The sequence below is a fragment of the Lobosporangium transversale genome (assembly GCF_002105155.1).
Source record: "Lobosporangium transversale strain NRRL 3116 chromosome Unknown BCR41scaffold_69, whole genome shotgun sequence".
Classification (NCBI taxonomy): Eukaryota; Fungi; Mortierellomycota; class Mortierellomycetes; order Mortierellales; family Mortierellaceae; genus Lobosporangium; species Lobosporangium transversale.
Window position 1 is genome coordinate 69192 of NW_019029047.1, and position 16066 is coordinate 85257.

Sequence of the window (16066 nt, forward strand, 5' to 3'; positions counted from 1 at the left end):
GGATTCGCTACCCTGGTCATCTTTTTTTTATTGTCAGTCAGTCACTCAATTAGTGCTTCAAGGAACACGAGTCATTCGAATACATGAAATATACAAACGCATCAATATATAACATGAAAGAGAAGAAACCATGTCAAAAAATGGTTTATGTGTGCGTGTGTACACATGTATGTAATGGTATGATGAATATATAGGACACACAAGTAAAGAATGTGGAAAAGCTTTTCTTCTTTCTTTCTTTCTTTTGTTTGGGCGCTATTCCCCCGCCTCCCCAAAATGATGTATTGGTTAGGACACATAATTATTTCAAGGGGAAGTGTGGGATGTGTGTGTGTGGCTCAGTCCGAATGGCCCCATTTGGAACAACTTTTTGTTCTCGTTCAGCATCGCCTCCCCCTCTGCCTCTTTGTCAATTGTCAATTGTCGATTGTAGCATTTCTGATTTAACGCGCTGATCTTTTTTACATTTTCATTCAGACAAAAAGCCATTGTCTTGTCTCACTCTCCCTCTCTTCCATCTACCCATCCTCTCTTTCTCTCTTTCTCTCTCTCTCTTTGTTGCTTCCGCCAACATCAAATCTTAGCAATGGGTGCTGCCTCGGAAGCATTCCGTTTGATTGAGACTGGGGGCAATCCACGTCTGCATCCAGACTTGGTAATTTAAACAATAACCAAATGCAAGCCCTAATTTTTTATTTATTTATTTATTTATTTTTTGTTGGTCTCTACGCAGCAAATAATCCCTTTCGAACAGAAAGACAGACAGAGAGAGAGGCTAATCCTAATCGTTTATTAACTTGGCATGATATCGCTTAGGATTACACTTTATATCTACCATTATTGATATCACGATATTCCTTGGAATATATCCCATTTCTAGTCCGCTACCCTCAGGTATTTCCTTTTTTTTTTTAAATATACTTTCTCAAACTTCATTCCTGTAATTTTTTTTTTTTCTTTGTTTGTTTTGTAAAATGCTCAATTTCTTATTCTTACTTTGTTCAGACATGGATTGCAACTAGGTATCGGGATCTTGATTATCGATTAATCCAACGCCAGGTCAAAGAGGAACTGCAATTGGAAAAACAAAATATACAGAGATCCACATCCAATTCAACACTATCACTGTTCGAAACAGGAACTGACGAGGACCGAGCACGGTATGTTAGTAAATCGTTATTTATAAAGGCTATGAAGGCTATGAAGGCTATGAAGGCTATGAAGGCTATGAAGGCTATGAAGGCTATAAAGGCTTGTGAACTGAAGGGGGGAGCCAAACTCCTTTTATAAAATTTTGTTCCGCAAAAGCAAAAAAAAAAAAAAAAAAAAAAAAACATAAATATTTTAAATGTTATATATACTAATTGCATAAAAGCTTTTCCTTTTTAGCATCGTGCTAATTGAACTTGCTAAACTGGATTGGGAGAGTTCAGAACAGTCCTTCACAAATGGAAATAAACAGATCGAACGCCAGGCCTCAGCTCTGTTTGACAGCCCTATATACCGCCAAGAAGTCTCAATGATCCTGGCAATGTGTACTCTGCGATGCAGGCATCCTCTGTTAAACATCCAGGTCTGTTTGCTGATCTTTTTTTTTTTTTTTTTTTTTTTTTTGTTTATGAAAAATAAGAAACCTATCTTCCTCTTTAAAATGACATTCTAACATTTTTTCAATTTACGTTTAATGTTACTATAATAATATTAGGCAACTGTGAATTCACTACGCTTATTACAAAACCCTGCGCCGCTGATCACTACTCTAGTTGCCAATCACCCCTCATCATTTTCTCTCATCATCGAATCTTTACTGGGATCAGAGGGACGCCTCAGCAACACAAAACCCATCCTCCTCCGACTGTGCAAATTGGCTGATCATAAGATATGGGGCGTTCGTCAACGACTGATTACAAGGAAAGTATTTCCGAATCTCGCTATTGAACTCACTATCGAACATTGTCACGACGAAATCTGCTTCATGAATCGGATCCTACGGGGACAACCAGAATGGCTCACGAATGATGTGGATCCGATTACGAGGAACAGTCTTAGTTCGATCATGGAATTCGTGTTTTCATCTCTGAATGATGAACTAACTTCGGAGAGACCGGACCATGTGGCCGTCAACCGCCTGCTCAGGATCCTTTCAGGCATGGTTGGTTTGATGAACCTGTCATTGACGGCTGAACAACTGGAGATTTCAATGGGCATTCTGGAAATGTCCCCACTAGAGTCAAGCACGATTGGTCTCAAGATTTGTCTTATCCTAATGAGCGCGTCCCAACTCCTTAAATATTCTCAATCTCGGCTTGAACGAGTTCTTCATCAAATGATTCGTTGTCAAGATTCAACACAGATCCAACATCTCTTGATATATTTCCAGCAACAGCAGCTTTTGAGGATCGATGACATGGTATCAAAAACACTCTCGATGAGCATTGTGGTTCCACGTGGCGGTCTTATGGAGTTGAGCACACTCTTCTCTCACGTGTTTACAAATGAAGAACTGTCCTCGTGTGCGCTTAGAATCGGTCGACCTACTGTTAGTTCTGGTGCTGGTGCTGGTGCTGATAATGCTTCTAATGCTGCTAACGCGGATGCTACAGTATTAGGCACCAAGGAATCGACCATTAAATCCACAATAAACTCAATATCGACTCATACCCCTAACCCGGACAGTGAACAGGATTCATCTTTACGTTCCACAGCAAATTTCATCGTTGGTTATTTATTACAGCAGGACGTTTTCCACAAGAGTGCAACCGATGTTCAGAAATGGGTTATGGAGCAAATTCAGGCGGCGACTGTACCCCTGGATGCGAACATGATTCATTTGTTGCGAGCATATACAGCAGCTATCTCACGATCCCCTCATATCACAAGGATACCTGAGCAGGACATCAGAGCATGCTTCAGTAACCCGTATGATGACCCAACACCGGCGAAGGTCTTGATTGTTCTGTACATGCTCATGAATAATGATCTCTGTATAGGGAACTTGGGCAGCATCGGTGCAATAGGGCGAATGAAAGGTGGGCATACATTTGTATATAAAAATGACTGGCGTGTTTTTTTGGACGAATCAATGGCAATCTTTTTCTTTTTTTCTCTTTTTTTTTTTTTTTTTTTTTTTTTTTTTTTGGAAGGAGCACAACCCTGAGCAAAAGACGCTAACTAGTCTTTTTTTTTTTTTTTATTATTATTTTTTTTATTTTTTAGAATATGATGCGAACTTACTGGAATATGTTCAGATCCGAAAAATAGTGCTCTATGTTCAAAACTTTCAGGGAGGAACGGCATTTCGTGCAGTACAACCCATGTTCCTGAAACTTGTCAACTCTCAGTTCCCGGAGTTGTTTGATGTTACGACACTGCTTCTAGAGGAAGGAATGGCTACCTCGACACAACACCATGTAGAAGGCTCCTATTCTGAACCAAGGCAGAACCCATTGGAAACTGTAGATGCTGCACAAATCATGGAACCGCACTTCCAGGCCATAGCCCAACATATTCGTGATCCTAGAGCAGCAGTTAAAGGTAAGAGGAAGATGGTGGCTTATAAGGAGCTCTTTTTTTTTTTTTTTTTTTTTCTGGCCCATACTCTACGAATATTAAAAAAAAAATAAAAAATAAAAAAAATTCGCTATAGGCTACCATTCATTCCAGAGGCTACGCCAATCCGATAGGCAGATGTTAGCAGAACAGTTAATCAAAGTGAGCTTGCCATCTTTGCTGGATCCAAAGTCAAGTCCACCTGTGATTGAAGCTTTCAAGAATACATGGGATCAGCTCAATAGTATCATGCCACACGAGATATGGGCATTGACCATCCATGCACTCCTTCCACAACCACTCATGAATCCAAGATCTATCATCACCCCTACATCTACATCTACATCTATATCTATATCTACAGAATCCGCCACCGGCAGACCTCTACCACTCTCACATCAGATCGTGAAGCGTAATCAAGCGCAAAAACAATTGACGGTCCTCTATACTTTTGATTGGCTGGTCCAAGATCCATTATTGCTTTTCAAGGTCGACTTTCGGACTTTTCGTTCACCAATGATTTTCCGTCTTTTTATTCAGGTGTTAAGTGCGGTGATGACGGGATCACGACATTGGTACCGGAAACAACTTCAGATTGCACAGGCATATCCACAAGCTCCACAACAGGGTCGACACCCATCAGTATCAGGATCTTCTTCTTCTTCTTCCGCCTCTGCCGCTGCCGCTGCCTCTGCCTCTAATCCTGCCTCATTAGTACAAGCACAGCGACGTCAATTCAAGGAAGCCAATTTGAGTGCCATGCTCTATATCCAGGACTCTGCATTGGTTCAGCTTTTATTGGAAATTTGTGAAGCACGTCCGGAGGATCTTGTGTCGTCGTCGACCAGCTCGTCGATGGAAGAGGGAACAGGGACACAACAACAACAACAACAACAACAACAACAGCCACGCATGACTAGAAAGAACCAAAAGGAGAGTTCAATGGATGATATCTCGAATGTGCTAAAGGAAGTACGGATTGTAACATTCAACTTTTTGCATCAGTTGTTCATTGATCACAAGATTTTTCCAAAACTGGTACACTTTCAGGGATATGCGATGGATTTATTACCGGCGGTTGTTGCGGGGGTGGATTCTATTCATGTGTGTCTGGATTTCTTGCAAGAGATTTTATTTTCAGTGGCCCCTTCCTCTATGCTTGCAATGAGCTCATCGGCTACTAGTACTACTCCTTCTTCATCTTCTTCTTCTTCTTCCCATCTTGGTGGAGGCGGTGGTAGTGGTGGTATTGGAGGAGGAGGAGGAGGAGGAGGAGGCGGTGGAATAGACTTACCAGAGGACAAACCAGATGTGGCCCCACAGGTGTTTGCACTTCGCTTGGCGGCTCATCTTTGTGAACGATTTCCGTTACAGAACACGATGCAGATGACGATTGATTTTATTTTACCGAGATTTCAGGCTCTGGCTATTAGTACAGGGTTCGCGAAGGAGGTTCTGGAGAGTGCTGTGATCTTGGCCAAGGCCTTTCCGAGTTTACGCGATGACATTGTGTCTGTGCTTCGAGGTACTGTGTATTTGTTCATATTTAATTTATTTTGTTTTCGTTTTTATTTTTATTTTTATTTTTATTTTTATTTTATTTTATTTTTATTTTATTTTATTATAATCTACTTTTTTTTTTTTTTTTTTTTTTTTTTTTTTTTTGTTAGGCTGTTGTTACATACTTGTTTTTACTAATCATAAAATCAACTTTTTTTTTTATTTTCACTTTTACTTTTTTTTTTTTTTTTTGCTTCTAACAGAAACAAGTGGACCACAGGACAAGAAAGCCTTGGAGAGGACAATCGAGGCAATTCATCAAGAATTACTTGATCCTGCCATCCTAGATAAAAGCTTGCTTTAAAGATTAAGAAAGAAAAAAAAAAAAAAAAAAAAAAAGTAAAAAAAGCAAGAGATTTGCTCAGTAGCCTTTCTTTTTATTCTTTTTTCCCTTAATATCCTCATACTCTAGTCTTTAAAAAAAAAAAAAAAAAAAAAAAAAAAAAAAGACTTTGATGGAAACTAATGTACAATAAAACACGAAGGAATGATGCGGACCTATTCCTCAATTAGATACCTTAATATATATATGTAAATATACATGTTACCATGAATACTATTCAAAGCTACTCCTACTTGGGTTACATTGTTAGGATATGAATGTAGTGTACTAGAAATATAACAAGAATGATGAACAATATTAATGCAACATTGCTCTTTTCTTACTTTTTTTAATCTATTTTATTTTTTTTTACTTTTGTAAACCTCGCTCTTGATCTATCTCTCTTCCCTTTCGCAACTGATAAAAAAGAAAAGAAAAAAAAAGAAAATACTAAGCTGAAAGAGCTTTTTTTTATATATATATATATATATCCATTCGACCCTCCACAAGAATAATAAGAATAATAAAAAAGAAAGAGAACATAAAGACTTTTTTTTTTTTTTTTTTTTTTTTTTTTAATTAGACGATCAACGCCTTTGAATTTTTTATTGCCATCAAGACTATTTTAGAATATTTGCTACGGATGTAGAAAAAAAAGACTTTTGAATTTTTTGATATTTTGTTTTTTAAAAAAAAAAAAAACGAATCAATCGTTTTTCAGAAAAGAATTGAAGAGCTGTTATTTCTTCTCCTCCCTCCCTATGTACATCCGATTAGTCGAACCAGTCGACCATTCGTTTTTTTTTTTCTTTTTTTTTCAGAAGGTGGGTATCTTTTTCTTTTAGACAGCGCCGTTGAAGACGAGGCGGTTGGGGGAGTTCTTCAAGTTACCCTGGATCTTGCCAACGGAGGCAGTGCTGGTGAGCTTGTCAAAGACAGACTGGGCAGTGGGCAAGCTGTTGAAGGAGAGGTAGAGAGCTGCAACACCAGCAACGTGGGGTGAGGCCATCGAGGTACCAGAGATGGTGTTGGTGGCAGTGGTCGATCCGATCCAGGCTGAGGTGATACCGACACCAGGGGCGAAGATCTCAACACAGGTTCCCCAGGAGGTGAATGAGGCTGGGTAGTCGTTGCGGTCAGAGGCAGCAACAGTGTAGGTGTTGGCAGCTCCGGAGGGTGAACCAGTGCAGGCATCAGTTGTGGCGCTGTTACCGGCAGCGACGATCAAGGGGATGTTGGCACGGAAGAGACGCTGGGCAGCATCGTTGATGGCAGTGGACTTGCCACCTCCGAGGGACATGTTGACAACGGACTTGCCTGCAACAGCGCGCTGGGCAACCCAGTCCATACCAGCGACGACACCAGAGGTCGAGCCAGAGCCATCACCTCCCAGGACCTTGACACCGACAATGTTGACCTTCTTGGCAACACCGTACTTGGTACCACCGATGGTTCCAGCAACGTGCGTACCGTGGCCGTTCTCGTCAGTGTTGGGGGAGCCAGTGATGAAGTTGGCGCCAGCGGTGGCACGGCCGCCAAAGTCGCTGTGGGCAGTGTAGACACCAGTGTCAATCACATAGGCAGTCACTCCTGAACCGGCAGCATCGTTGTAGTAGTAGGGCTGGCTCAAGTTGAGGTCGCGCTGGGAGACGCGGGTGAGACCCCAGGAGGGGACGGGGGTCTGGGAGCCAGCGATGCTGACGACAGCATCCTGCTCAATGTACTCGACCTCATCAGCAGCCAAGAGCTCCTTGAGGGCAGCCTGGTTGACGGTGGCAGCGAAACCGGGGATCTTGGCATAGCGGCGGTGGATGGTGGGCTTGCGACCGCGACCGTTCTGGCGGCGGGCAATGTCATCGAACTTGGCCTGGAAGGACTCGACGTTGTTACCCTCCTTGAGGACCACAATGTAGGAATCGGGGATAGCCTTGCCTCCGTTGTTGATCAAAGGAGCAGCCTGGACAATGGCAACGCAGACAGCGAGGATGACGGTGAACTTCATGGTGAGATGTGTGAGTGTGAGTGTAAGAAGAAAAGAGAGAGAGGCTTTTTTTTTTTTTTTGTGGAAAGGAGAGAACTTGATTGTAAGAGTGAAGAACAAAAAAAAAAAAAAAAAAAAGTGGGGTGGGTTGATGGTATTTATACAAAAAAAAAGGATTTATGAGGATTAGCAAGGAAGGATGTATAGCAATAGAGCAAAAGGAGCCCTGATGGCATGTATGAAAAGGTGAGGAATGCTGTCCACAGGTGCAAAGAGGGGGGAAGAGGCAAGTTGGATCACATAAGATGTGAATTCGAGAGGATAGGATTGGATTGGATATGCATTTGTATTCAATGGAAGAGAGAAAGATGAAATACAACTCCAATCCAGTGCTGTGAATGTATGGTGCCATAGCGCAAATAACATGTACATTTTTTCATGTAGGGATTGCACCCTTTTTTGTTTTCTCAAGATGAACCCTGGGAGCAAAGTTGTTAGGCAGACAGGAGCCAATCGGCACTCGGAGCAATATCTTTCAGGAGGTATTATATTATCAACAACATGTGTATACAAATACAATACATATACAATTGTATGTATATATTATATACAGATAGGCTTGTGTCCCCATTCTAAATAGAAAGAACTTGATCGTTTTTGAAAATGTTTGCTCCAATTGCAAAATAGAAATAAAAAATAAAATAAAAGCTTAACAGTTTCGGTTGGAATTAAATAACAATTGGACTAAATAAAAAATAAGGTTATTTTGATTTTAAATCTTTTTTTTATTATTCCTTATTCTAAAATAAATACTAATATTTAGTAAATACACTTCACATTAGAATTAGGGGTAGAGTTTATAATAAGAGATTCAATCGAAAGAAAGAAAAAACAAATAAGGCCCCTTCCCCTCGCATCCTTAAGGTTCTTTCTTAATAACCTTTTTCTATACTCTGAGTCGAATACATTATATATAACAACAATACTTTATTCAGTTCAAAGAAAACAAGTAGAAATATAACAAAGAAGCAAGGTTATGATGATGTGCTTGAGAATAGAAATTGCGTAGAGGTGATGGGATGGTTACTGGTGCTGGGATTGATACTGTTGAACTGGACACTGGACAATGAAGAGATTGTTGAGCATCCAGAATCTATGGTCATTTGAACATGATCACTTCAAAGGTTTGTATGGATTATATATGTATATAGATGGACAAAAGAGAATAGCACTTGGAGATATGGAATGATGAATGCAGACAAAGTCTGTAAACAAGAATAGATCTACAGATCTTTTTTTTTTTTTTTTTTTTTTTGAAGCGTATTAATACCCACATGTCTATAAAAAAAAAAAAAAAAAAATAAAGCTGCTAAAATAACCAGATACCACACACTATTATATAATAAGCTACACTAGCCTAACTGAGATAGAGATATGAGTGATATTAAACAAGGGAGAGAGAGGCCTTTGATAAGTACCTTCCAATAGTGGATTTAACCTAAGCACTAAACGACTCATGCGCGTTGATATTTTTAATGCAACATGGTGGCTAAGACGTTAAGATCTGTAATGCTAGTCTTGAGGACAAGCAAGTTGAGATCCGTTCGGTCTTGTTAATAGTCACCATCTCTCACGAGGAAAAAAAAAAAAAAAAACCTCCCCTCTTTATGTATATGTTAGTTTTTTTTATCTAGTTTTAACTCGATTGCAAGAACCCTAAAGAGAGAACTTGAAGGAAGGGGGCTCGAATACAAAGCCTGAGCAAGAGGCAAAGGCAAATCATCCGCTCAAAGTCCTATAAAGACTGGAAAGCGCAGTGTCTGTTATCAGAGCAATCTCGGCCTCTTGGTGTCCTTGAACAGTGTAAATATAATGTATGTAACTGTCAATAGGCGCTATCGTGTACATCCAGTTTATGATCAGACAGGATACGCTATATATATCCTTTGCTGCAGCGTTCAGACAAAGATCCAGGTCTGTTGGTTAAAACAGTAAGCTCATTCCATATTTGCTTCTAGGATTATTTTGCGGACTTGTTTCTGTTTAAGGGTCTGTTAGACAGTGGGAGAGAAGGATAGGGGAATGCAAGCAAGGCATCAAAGGGGCACCAACCATTCCCACTAAACTCACTGGTGTCTTCCTTTACCATCAAGGCAAGAGAGAGTAAATAATATTTTAGCCTAGCCCTAGCTTAAACTCCAAGTTGAAGTCTCCGTTGACAAATCCCCCAGATGGATCGGAATCTAGATTGATGGAATCACGCATCCTAACCAGTGCGTTTCTAGAAGAGGATCCGATCGATCAAAACAATACTCTCTCTTGACTTTTCTTTTGTGGCTCATCATGAGCAAGTTCCCAAAGGGGGAAAAAAAGGAAAAAAGCTATTGGATACTCAATCTCAGTTTCCTGTCTCGTTGATCTGCAGACATAAATCCAGAAATGTGCACCGTCAACAACCAATGGGCCCATAACCAGCTTATTCGTAAATCAGGCTGTGAGTTAGATTCCCTATACTTTTATATATTCGAGTAAGGGTAATAGCTTGCAAAAAAAAAAAAAAAAAAAAAAAAAAAAATGATTGAAGGATTTTGATCATCTAGGGGGGACTTGATGTTAAAAAAAAAAAAGCCTTACAAGGAGCTATTTTTATTATCATCATTATCACTACTATTTTTCTTTTTTTCCCTAAAGGCAACCAGGGCAATCTTCATCCCGGTTATTTTGAAGAGTGAATGATAAGAAAGCCATTACGATTGAACTTTACAAAAGTCAAATCCTCTATCTCTGAATACACCTCTGCTCTCCATTTTGCCATTGTTTCAAAGAAAAGAAAAAAGAAGAAAACACGTCTATTTGGTTCTACATATCCATCCTACTATAGCATAGGCTCTATGACAAATATTTTATACTATGCTACTTTTTTTTTTTTTTTTTTTTATTCTTCCATAAACACGACATTATCAGATCATAGAAAGAATAGAAAAGTACAAAAAAAACTGTTGGTGTACACAACATTCCTTTCATCACATGATAAAAGTAGGATGTAAAGATGTAAGAGGAGGATGACATATTCATTATTTTTTCTTTTGCGCGTGCTCATGCATAGAAGTGATAGCCAATGGGGACGATGCATTAATTCGCATGAAAAAAAGAGCAATGGGAATCTTCAGGGTACAGTTCAGCACTCTAAACAAACAAACAAACAAACAACAACAACAACAACAACAACAACAACAAAATCTTGTCATGTCATGTCATGCCCAACCATGCATGGTAATGTTAATGTTAATGTTAATGTTAAAGAGACAACAAAAAAAAAAAAAAAAAAAAAAGAGAAAAGTGCCGTTTTGAATTGTTTATTCATCCTTTTCTGCAGTGTACATGTATATACAAGCATAAACATGTAAACAATTGATCAGGGACTAATCAATAGATAAATAAAGAGAATAAAACAGAATCAGAATAAAATAAAACAAATAAAAATTAACTCCAACCGATCAACAAGACCTAACGGACCCAACGGACCCAAGCAAACCAGTCAACCAACTAACCAACTAACCAACCAACTAACCAACCAACCAACCAATGTCCACATCATTTTCCCAAAAACTCTCTTTGTTGTCAAGTTTTTTTTTTATTTTTTTTTTTTATATCTATATTCTGCATGTTTACTTGCTTGCTATAATTGAAGCAGGAAGCAATAAATAAATAAATAAATATTTAATTAATTAATGCACAACAATTAACGATAACGGTTGAGACATGCATAGCAGATTGGGGGATTGGGCATAATGAAGAGAGAAAGGGAAAAGAGAGTTTATTACGCCTTTCGTCTTTGATTATTTCTTTTTCTTTTTTCTTTTTTTTTTTTCTTTTTTTTTTTCTTTTTTTTTTTTTTCAGGCTGAACAGAAGATGTTACATGTTACATTTATACACCATGCATATGCCAGTATTTACTTACAGGAATAGTCCATTCTTCTAAACCCGGAAGAAAAAAAAAAAAAAGAACAGAACAGAAAGAGGTAACCTCTTCAAATGCACGGTTACGTTTACTTTTTTTTTTTTTTTGTGTGCCATAAGATGTACAAGTACGGTACCATATGGAGGATATAGAGATTTCGGCGTCAAGGTTGAAAGGGCTCACAAAATGATATATATGATACACTTATACCATGTTATTCATCGTGTGTGTGTGTGTGTGCTCGGGCTATTATTTTACAAAAAAAAAAAAAAAAAGAGTGTACATGTACGACATCATACATGGTATGAACAGGCAAAGATGACAAATGTCAAAGAGAAAAAGAGATAGGAAAAAAAAAAAGAGCCGAGGAGGGGGGGGGGATAGAAAAGAAAGAGCCTGATTTCTTGTCCTTTTTTGCTCATATAATGAACATGAAATATAGTTTCTCCTCTTCTCCCTCATCTTCTTCCTCTGCTTCATTTGCAACATGTATAGACTCATAGATGCATCAAAGGTCGTCATGGGAAGAAAGTTCATAAACACATGTCTAGAGTAAGGAGGAGGTAAGAACAGGCAGAGGAATGGAGAATGAATATCTCGTGCAAAATGTGTCTTTCAACAATGAATGTATACATGAGCATGAACATGAACATGAACATAAACATGAACATGAAAATAAACATGTCATATCTTTTTCTTTCTTTTCTTTTTCTTTTTCTCAGGAGCATTCATGTGTATCTGTCCCCGATGTTTTCCCTTAAATCCCCTTGCATCGAAATCAAGGCTATTCTTTTTTATTTATTTTATATATATACAAATTTATTCGAACATGAACATCGGTTTACTCTAATTTAAAGTTTACCCCTTTTTTATTTTATTTTTTATTTTATTTTATTTTATTTTCCCATGTCTATCACACTTGGACCAAAGGTCAAAGGTCAAAGGTCAAAGGTCAAGAGGAGCAAAGGAGCAAACAAAACAAGTATCCTGTTGGCGCAAAGAGTTGAGACTAGACAAAAAGCATACTAGACTAACATGTAGGCATAAAAAGTCGATGAAGTGACAACAATCTGTAGCGCCAGGTAATATCATATCATATCATATTGAGGGATCTGTGCATTGCCACCTCATCTTCTACAATAATACACACACATATTGATGTATATGTTTTACATTTATCTATTATATACTTTCCCTTACATGTTTTGTACCAGGGTGCAGAATGTATGCAGCTAATTTACGCCCATCCTCTTTAGGAGAAGACCCAATCGTATCCAAGGAAGGCAAGGAAGCATGCATCCCATGCAAGAGCATCTGACAATTAAACCTATCGGATATGGCCCCTTGTCTATGCTTAGGTGAGCTGGATGACAATGACCCTTGCATAGCAGAGGATCAGAAAGTGAGGGAAGAGGGAGAGAAGGGGGGGAGTAGAATCCTCTTTCCTCTCTCCCCTTCTTCCCCCCCCCACCCCAGCTTTTTCATATTACATTCTTCATGTATATGTATATATACATGGTATGGTGTACATGAACATTTTGTTACTCCACGTTTTTGCATGCATGCATACATTCTCACATACTTGGACATCATCTAGACCCTCATTCCTCTCCCCTCCTTCCAACTCCTTCTCCCCCCCCCACCCAAAAAAGAAAGGCCCACTGCCAATAGTATACGCGATATAGTCGTGATACACTACTTTGAAAGAAAAAATAAATAAATAAAAGGACTGCATAAACAAAATTCGCGTTATTACATTTTTATTAGGTGTTTTTACTGGTATATACCATATTGTTGTTGTTTTTCATTATGATATTTTTATACATTGCAATTTTTAGAACCACAAATCTGATGTTTTATTTCTTTTTCTTTCTTCTTTGGATGGCTCCATGGGAATGTAAAAAAAATATAATAAATAAATAAATAATAAAAAAAGAATGAAGGAAACTGGATTAGTATTGTTTGTCCTGTCCGGATAATTCCTTGGCAATGTAATTCTTTTTTTTCTTTGTGGGAAAAAAACCATTTGTAGACGCGATGGCGACATTTGTTTTTTTTCTCTTCTCTTCTCTTTTCTCTTTTCTCTTTCTAAATTCTATTCTCTCTACATTTGTACAGTATACGTTTAAATTATAGTTGACTATTACTCCCTAATTTACTTTTTCTTTTCCCCCCTCGGTTAGATCTATGCCTTAAGCAAGACTTCTGTTTGGAAGCTTCGTTTTTTTAATATTTATATTTTTGGCTCTCGACTACATGTGTATATTATATTACAAAGAAGATAAGACGAACCTTCAAGTCTTCTCATCTAGTCTACATTCAGTACATGAATCATATATATGTATTGTATATATATAAATAATAAGTTTTCTAGTAAATACATATCTATCTCAGGACTTGGTCTAAATGACTGGATAAAATAAAATTAAAAATAAAAGTTATGCGTTGCTTTATTACTCATATTTGTACTAGATCAGGTACGCATTTTTTTTTTTTTTTTTTTTTTTTTTATAAAGAAAACATTCTCGCGTATTATCCATTCCTCTCTCTTCCCTAGCGTAGAAATGTTTTTTTTTTTTTTTTTGCTTCTATCTAACGGTCAGGACAAAAGAAAAAAAAAAAGAATAAAACAAAAAACAATCTCACGGTTGTTTTTTGTTTTTTGTTTTTTTTTTTTTTTCCATCTCGTTAAAACTATATAGGCGCGCGTGTTTTTTTTTGTTTTTTTTTTTTATAGTTATAATTATTATTGCAACGGTCAAGGGTTTGTTGTTATTGCTGTTGCTCTGTTGCTATTGCTATTATCATCATTATTAATGTTAATTACCTTCCTTTCTTTCTTTCTTTCTTTCTTTCTTTCTTTTTTTTTTCACACGCCTATCCTTGTGGGAAAAAAAAAAACAACAACAAATTATTAGGATAAACAATCAAATGGGGGGGGGAGGGGAGGGGAGGAAGGAAGATGGACACATTCTTTTGTTTCCCAACTGTCCATTTCCCCTACTGTTGTGATGTGTCTAGGTAAAATATAATATATACATACATATATATATATACAATATAGCCATAGGAGCGTGAGAAGAATTTAAGCAAAATAAATAATAAAACATATCCATTCATCTTTCAATCTTTTAATAAACCTGAAAATAGATTTCTTCCCAGGAAACAGAATTGTTGATTTGTTTTGTTTGGGGGAAAAAGAAATAATGAAAGAAGAAAGAAGGTGCTAACGGTATAGGATAGTAATAGCAATAGCACAACAGAGGAAAAAAAAACAACAATAATAGCAGCAACAGCAGCAGCAGCAGCAGCAACAACAATAGTATCCTGGGGACTTGTCTACAACTCAACATGTGTTTAAAGTGGAAAAAGATAGGGAAAAAAAAAAAAAAAAAAAAAAATCACGATTCCAGACCGTTTTTGCAGAGAAGAATGAAAGAATAGTGCAGATGCAGGTAGGTACAATATCAAGCATGTGGCGGCGCATAGTCTATTCAACTTCTTTTTCGTCCTCCCTTCTTCCTCTTCCCCCCCACCATTCCTTTTTGTAATCACCTGTATTCTTTTTTTTTCCCCTCGCCTCCTCTCCACCCCCTTGACTTTTTACAAATTAATCTTGGAGGCGAGGCAATTCTCGGGTTAAAAAAAAAAAAAAAAAAAAAAAATGTTTGGGATCCAATCAAATCTGACTGAGCACGCGCTAGGTAACATGTACATGTAGGAAGAATAAAATAAAAAAATTTGAAGGTTGAACAATGTCACGCGCACTTGCTTTTTAAAAAAAGAGCCAACCTGGTTGGTTACGTTTTACTTTTTTGCTCTCAACGTTCTACAATGTTCATGTTCATGTTCATGTTCATGTTCATGTATGAGGATAGAAGGACAAGGAGACAAAGGGCAAAAAGGCCCATTTGTGCCCATATATATATACCATAGATGACAACACATGTAATCCCTGCAGAAAGTCGACATTTTTTTTTTTCTTTCTTTTTCTTTAAACAGTCTGCATTGTCCTGCATATTCTGTGTATATATGTAGACAGATGATTAATACTTTAGAAACTCACTCCTCTCTCTCTGTCTCTTTGTCTCTCCCTGTGTCTATTATGCTAATGCACGCCATCTTTCATTTCCACAAAGTGCTCTCAATGTTCAATCTTCAAATGTCCAATGTTCATCTGCATCGCCTCACAAAGATAAAATCTCGTCTAATGTAGTCTCGTCCCACAATATAATCCTGGAATTGCATATTGTCATCAACCTCATTTTACATGAATATTGTTATCACTTTTTTTTTTTTTTTTTTTTTTTTTTTTTTTTTTGTATAATAATGTATATATTAGAGTGCATTGGTATTATTTGCTATCTGTTATTTGTTATTTGTTATTGATTGTGCTTAAATTGCATTTAAACATAAGAAATCTCCCGTTTGTTTTTCCACATTGGAATAAATCCCCTGGCTGGCAACGGGGCAGGGGCAGGGGGAGGTGGAGGAAATATCATTTGTCTTTCTCTATCTTCTCTCACGCCCAGACCCCCCTCACCCTTTTGTATTTGTTGTAGATATATACACATATATATATATAAAGTTGTCTATTTGTTTTAATTGAATTGAGGCAGATATATAAAATAAAAATAAAACTTTATTATGCAAAAGGAGACTTATTTTCATGAACCCTTGCATCAAGGTTTA

The 16066-nt window shown here is 37.6% G+C and overlaps 1 protein-coding gene across 1 annotated transcript; it reads left to right on the top strand.

Annotated features, from left to right (window-relative positions):
• Positions 1–404: 404 nt before the first annotated feature.
• On the top strand, positions 405–5413 carry BCR41DRAFT_426530 (integrator complex subunit 2-domain-containing protein; the record flags this gene model as incomplete). The annotated part of the gene is made up of 8 exons (XM_022030741.1): positions 405–655; positions 817–894; positions 1006–1160; positions 1390–1573; positions 1706–3029; positions 3217–3534; positions 3647–5074; positions 5313–5413. The coding sequence occupies exons 1-8, from the start codon at positions 587–589 to the stop codon at positions 5411–5413; spliced, it is 3657 nt and encodes a 1218-aa protein (XP_021875802.1). The 5' UTR covers positions 405–586.
• Positions 5414–16066: the final 10653 nt, after the last annotated feature.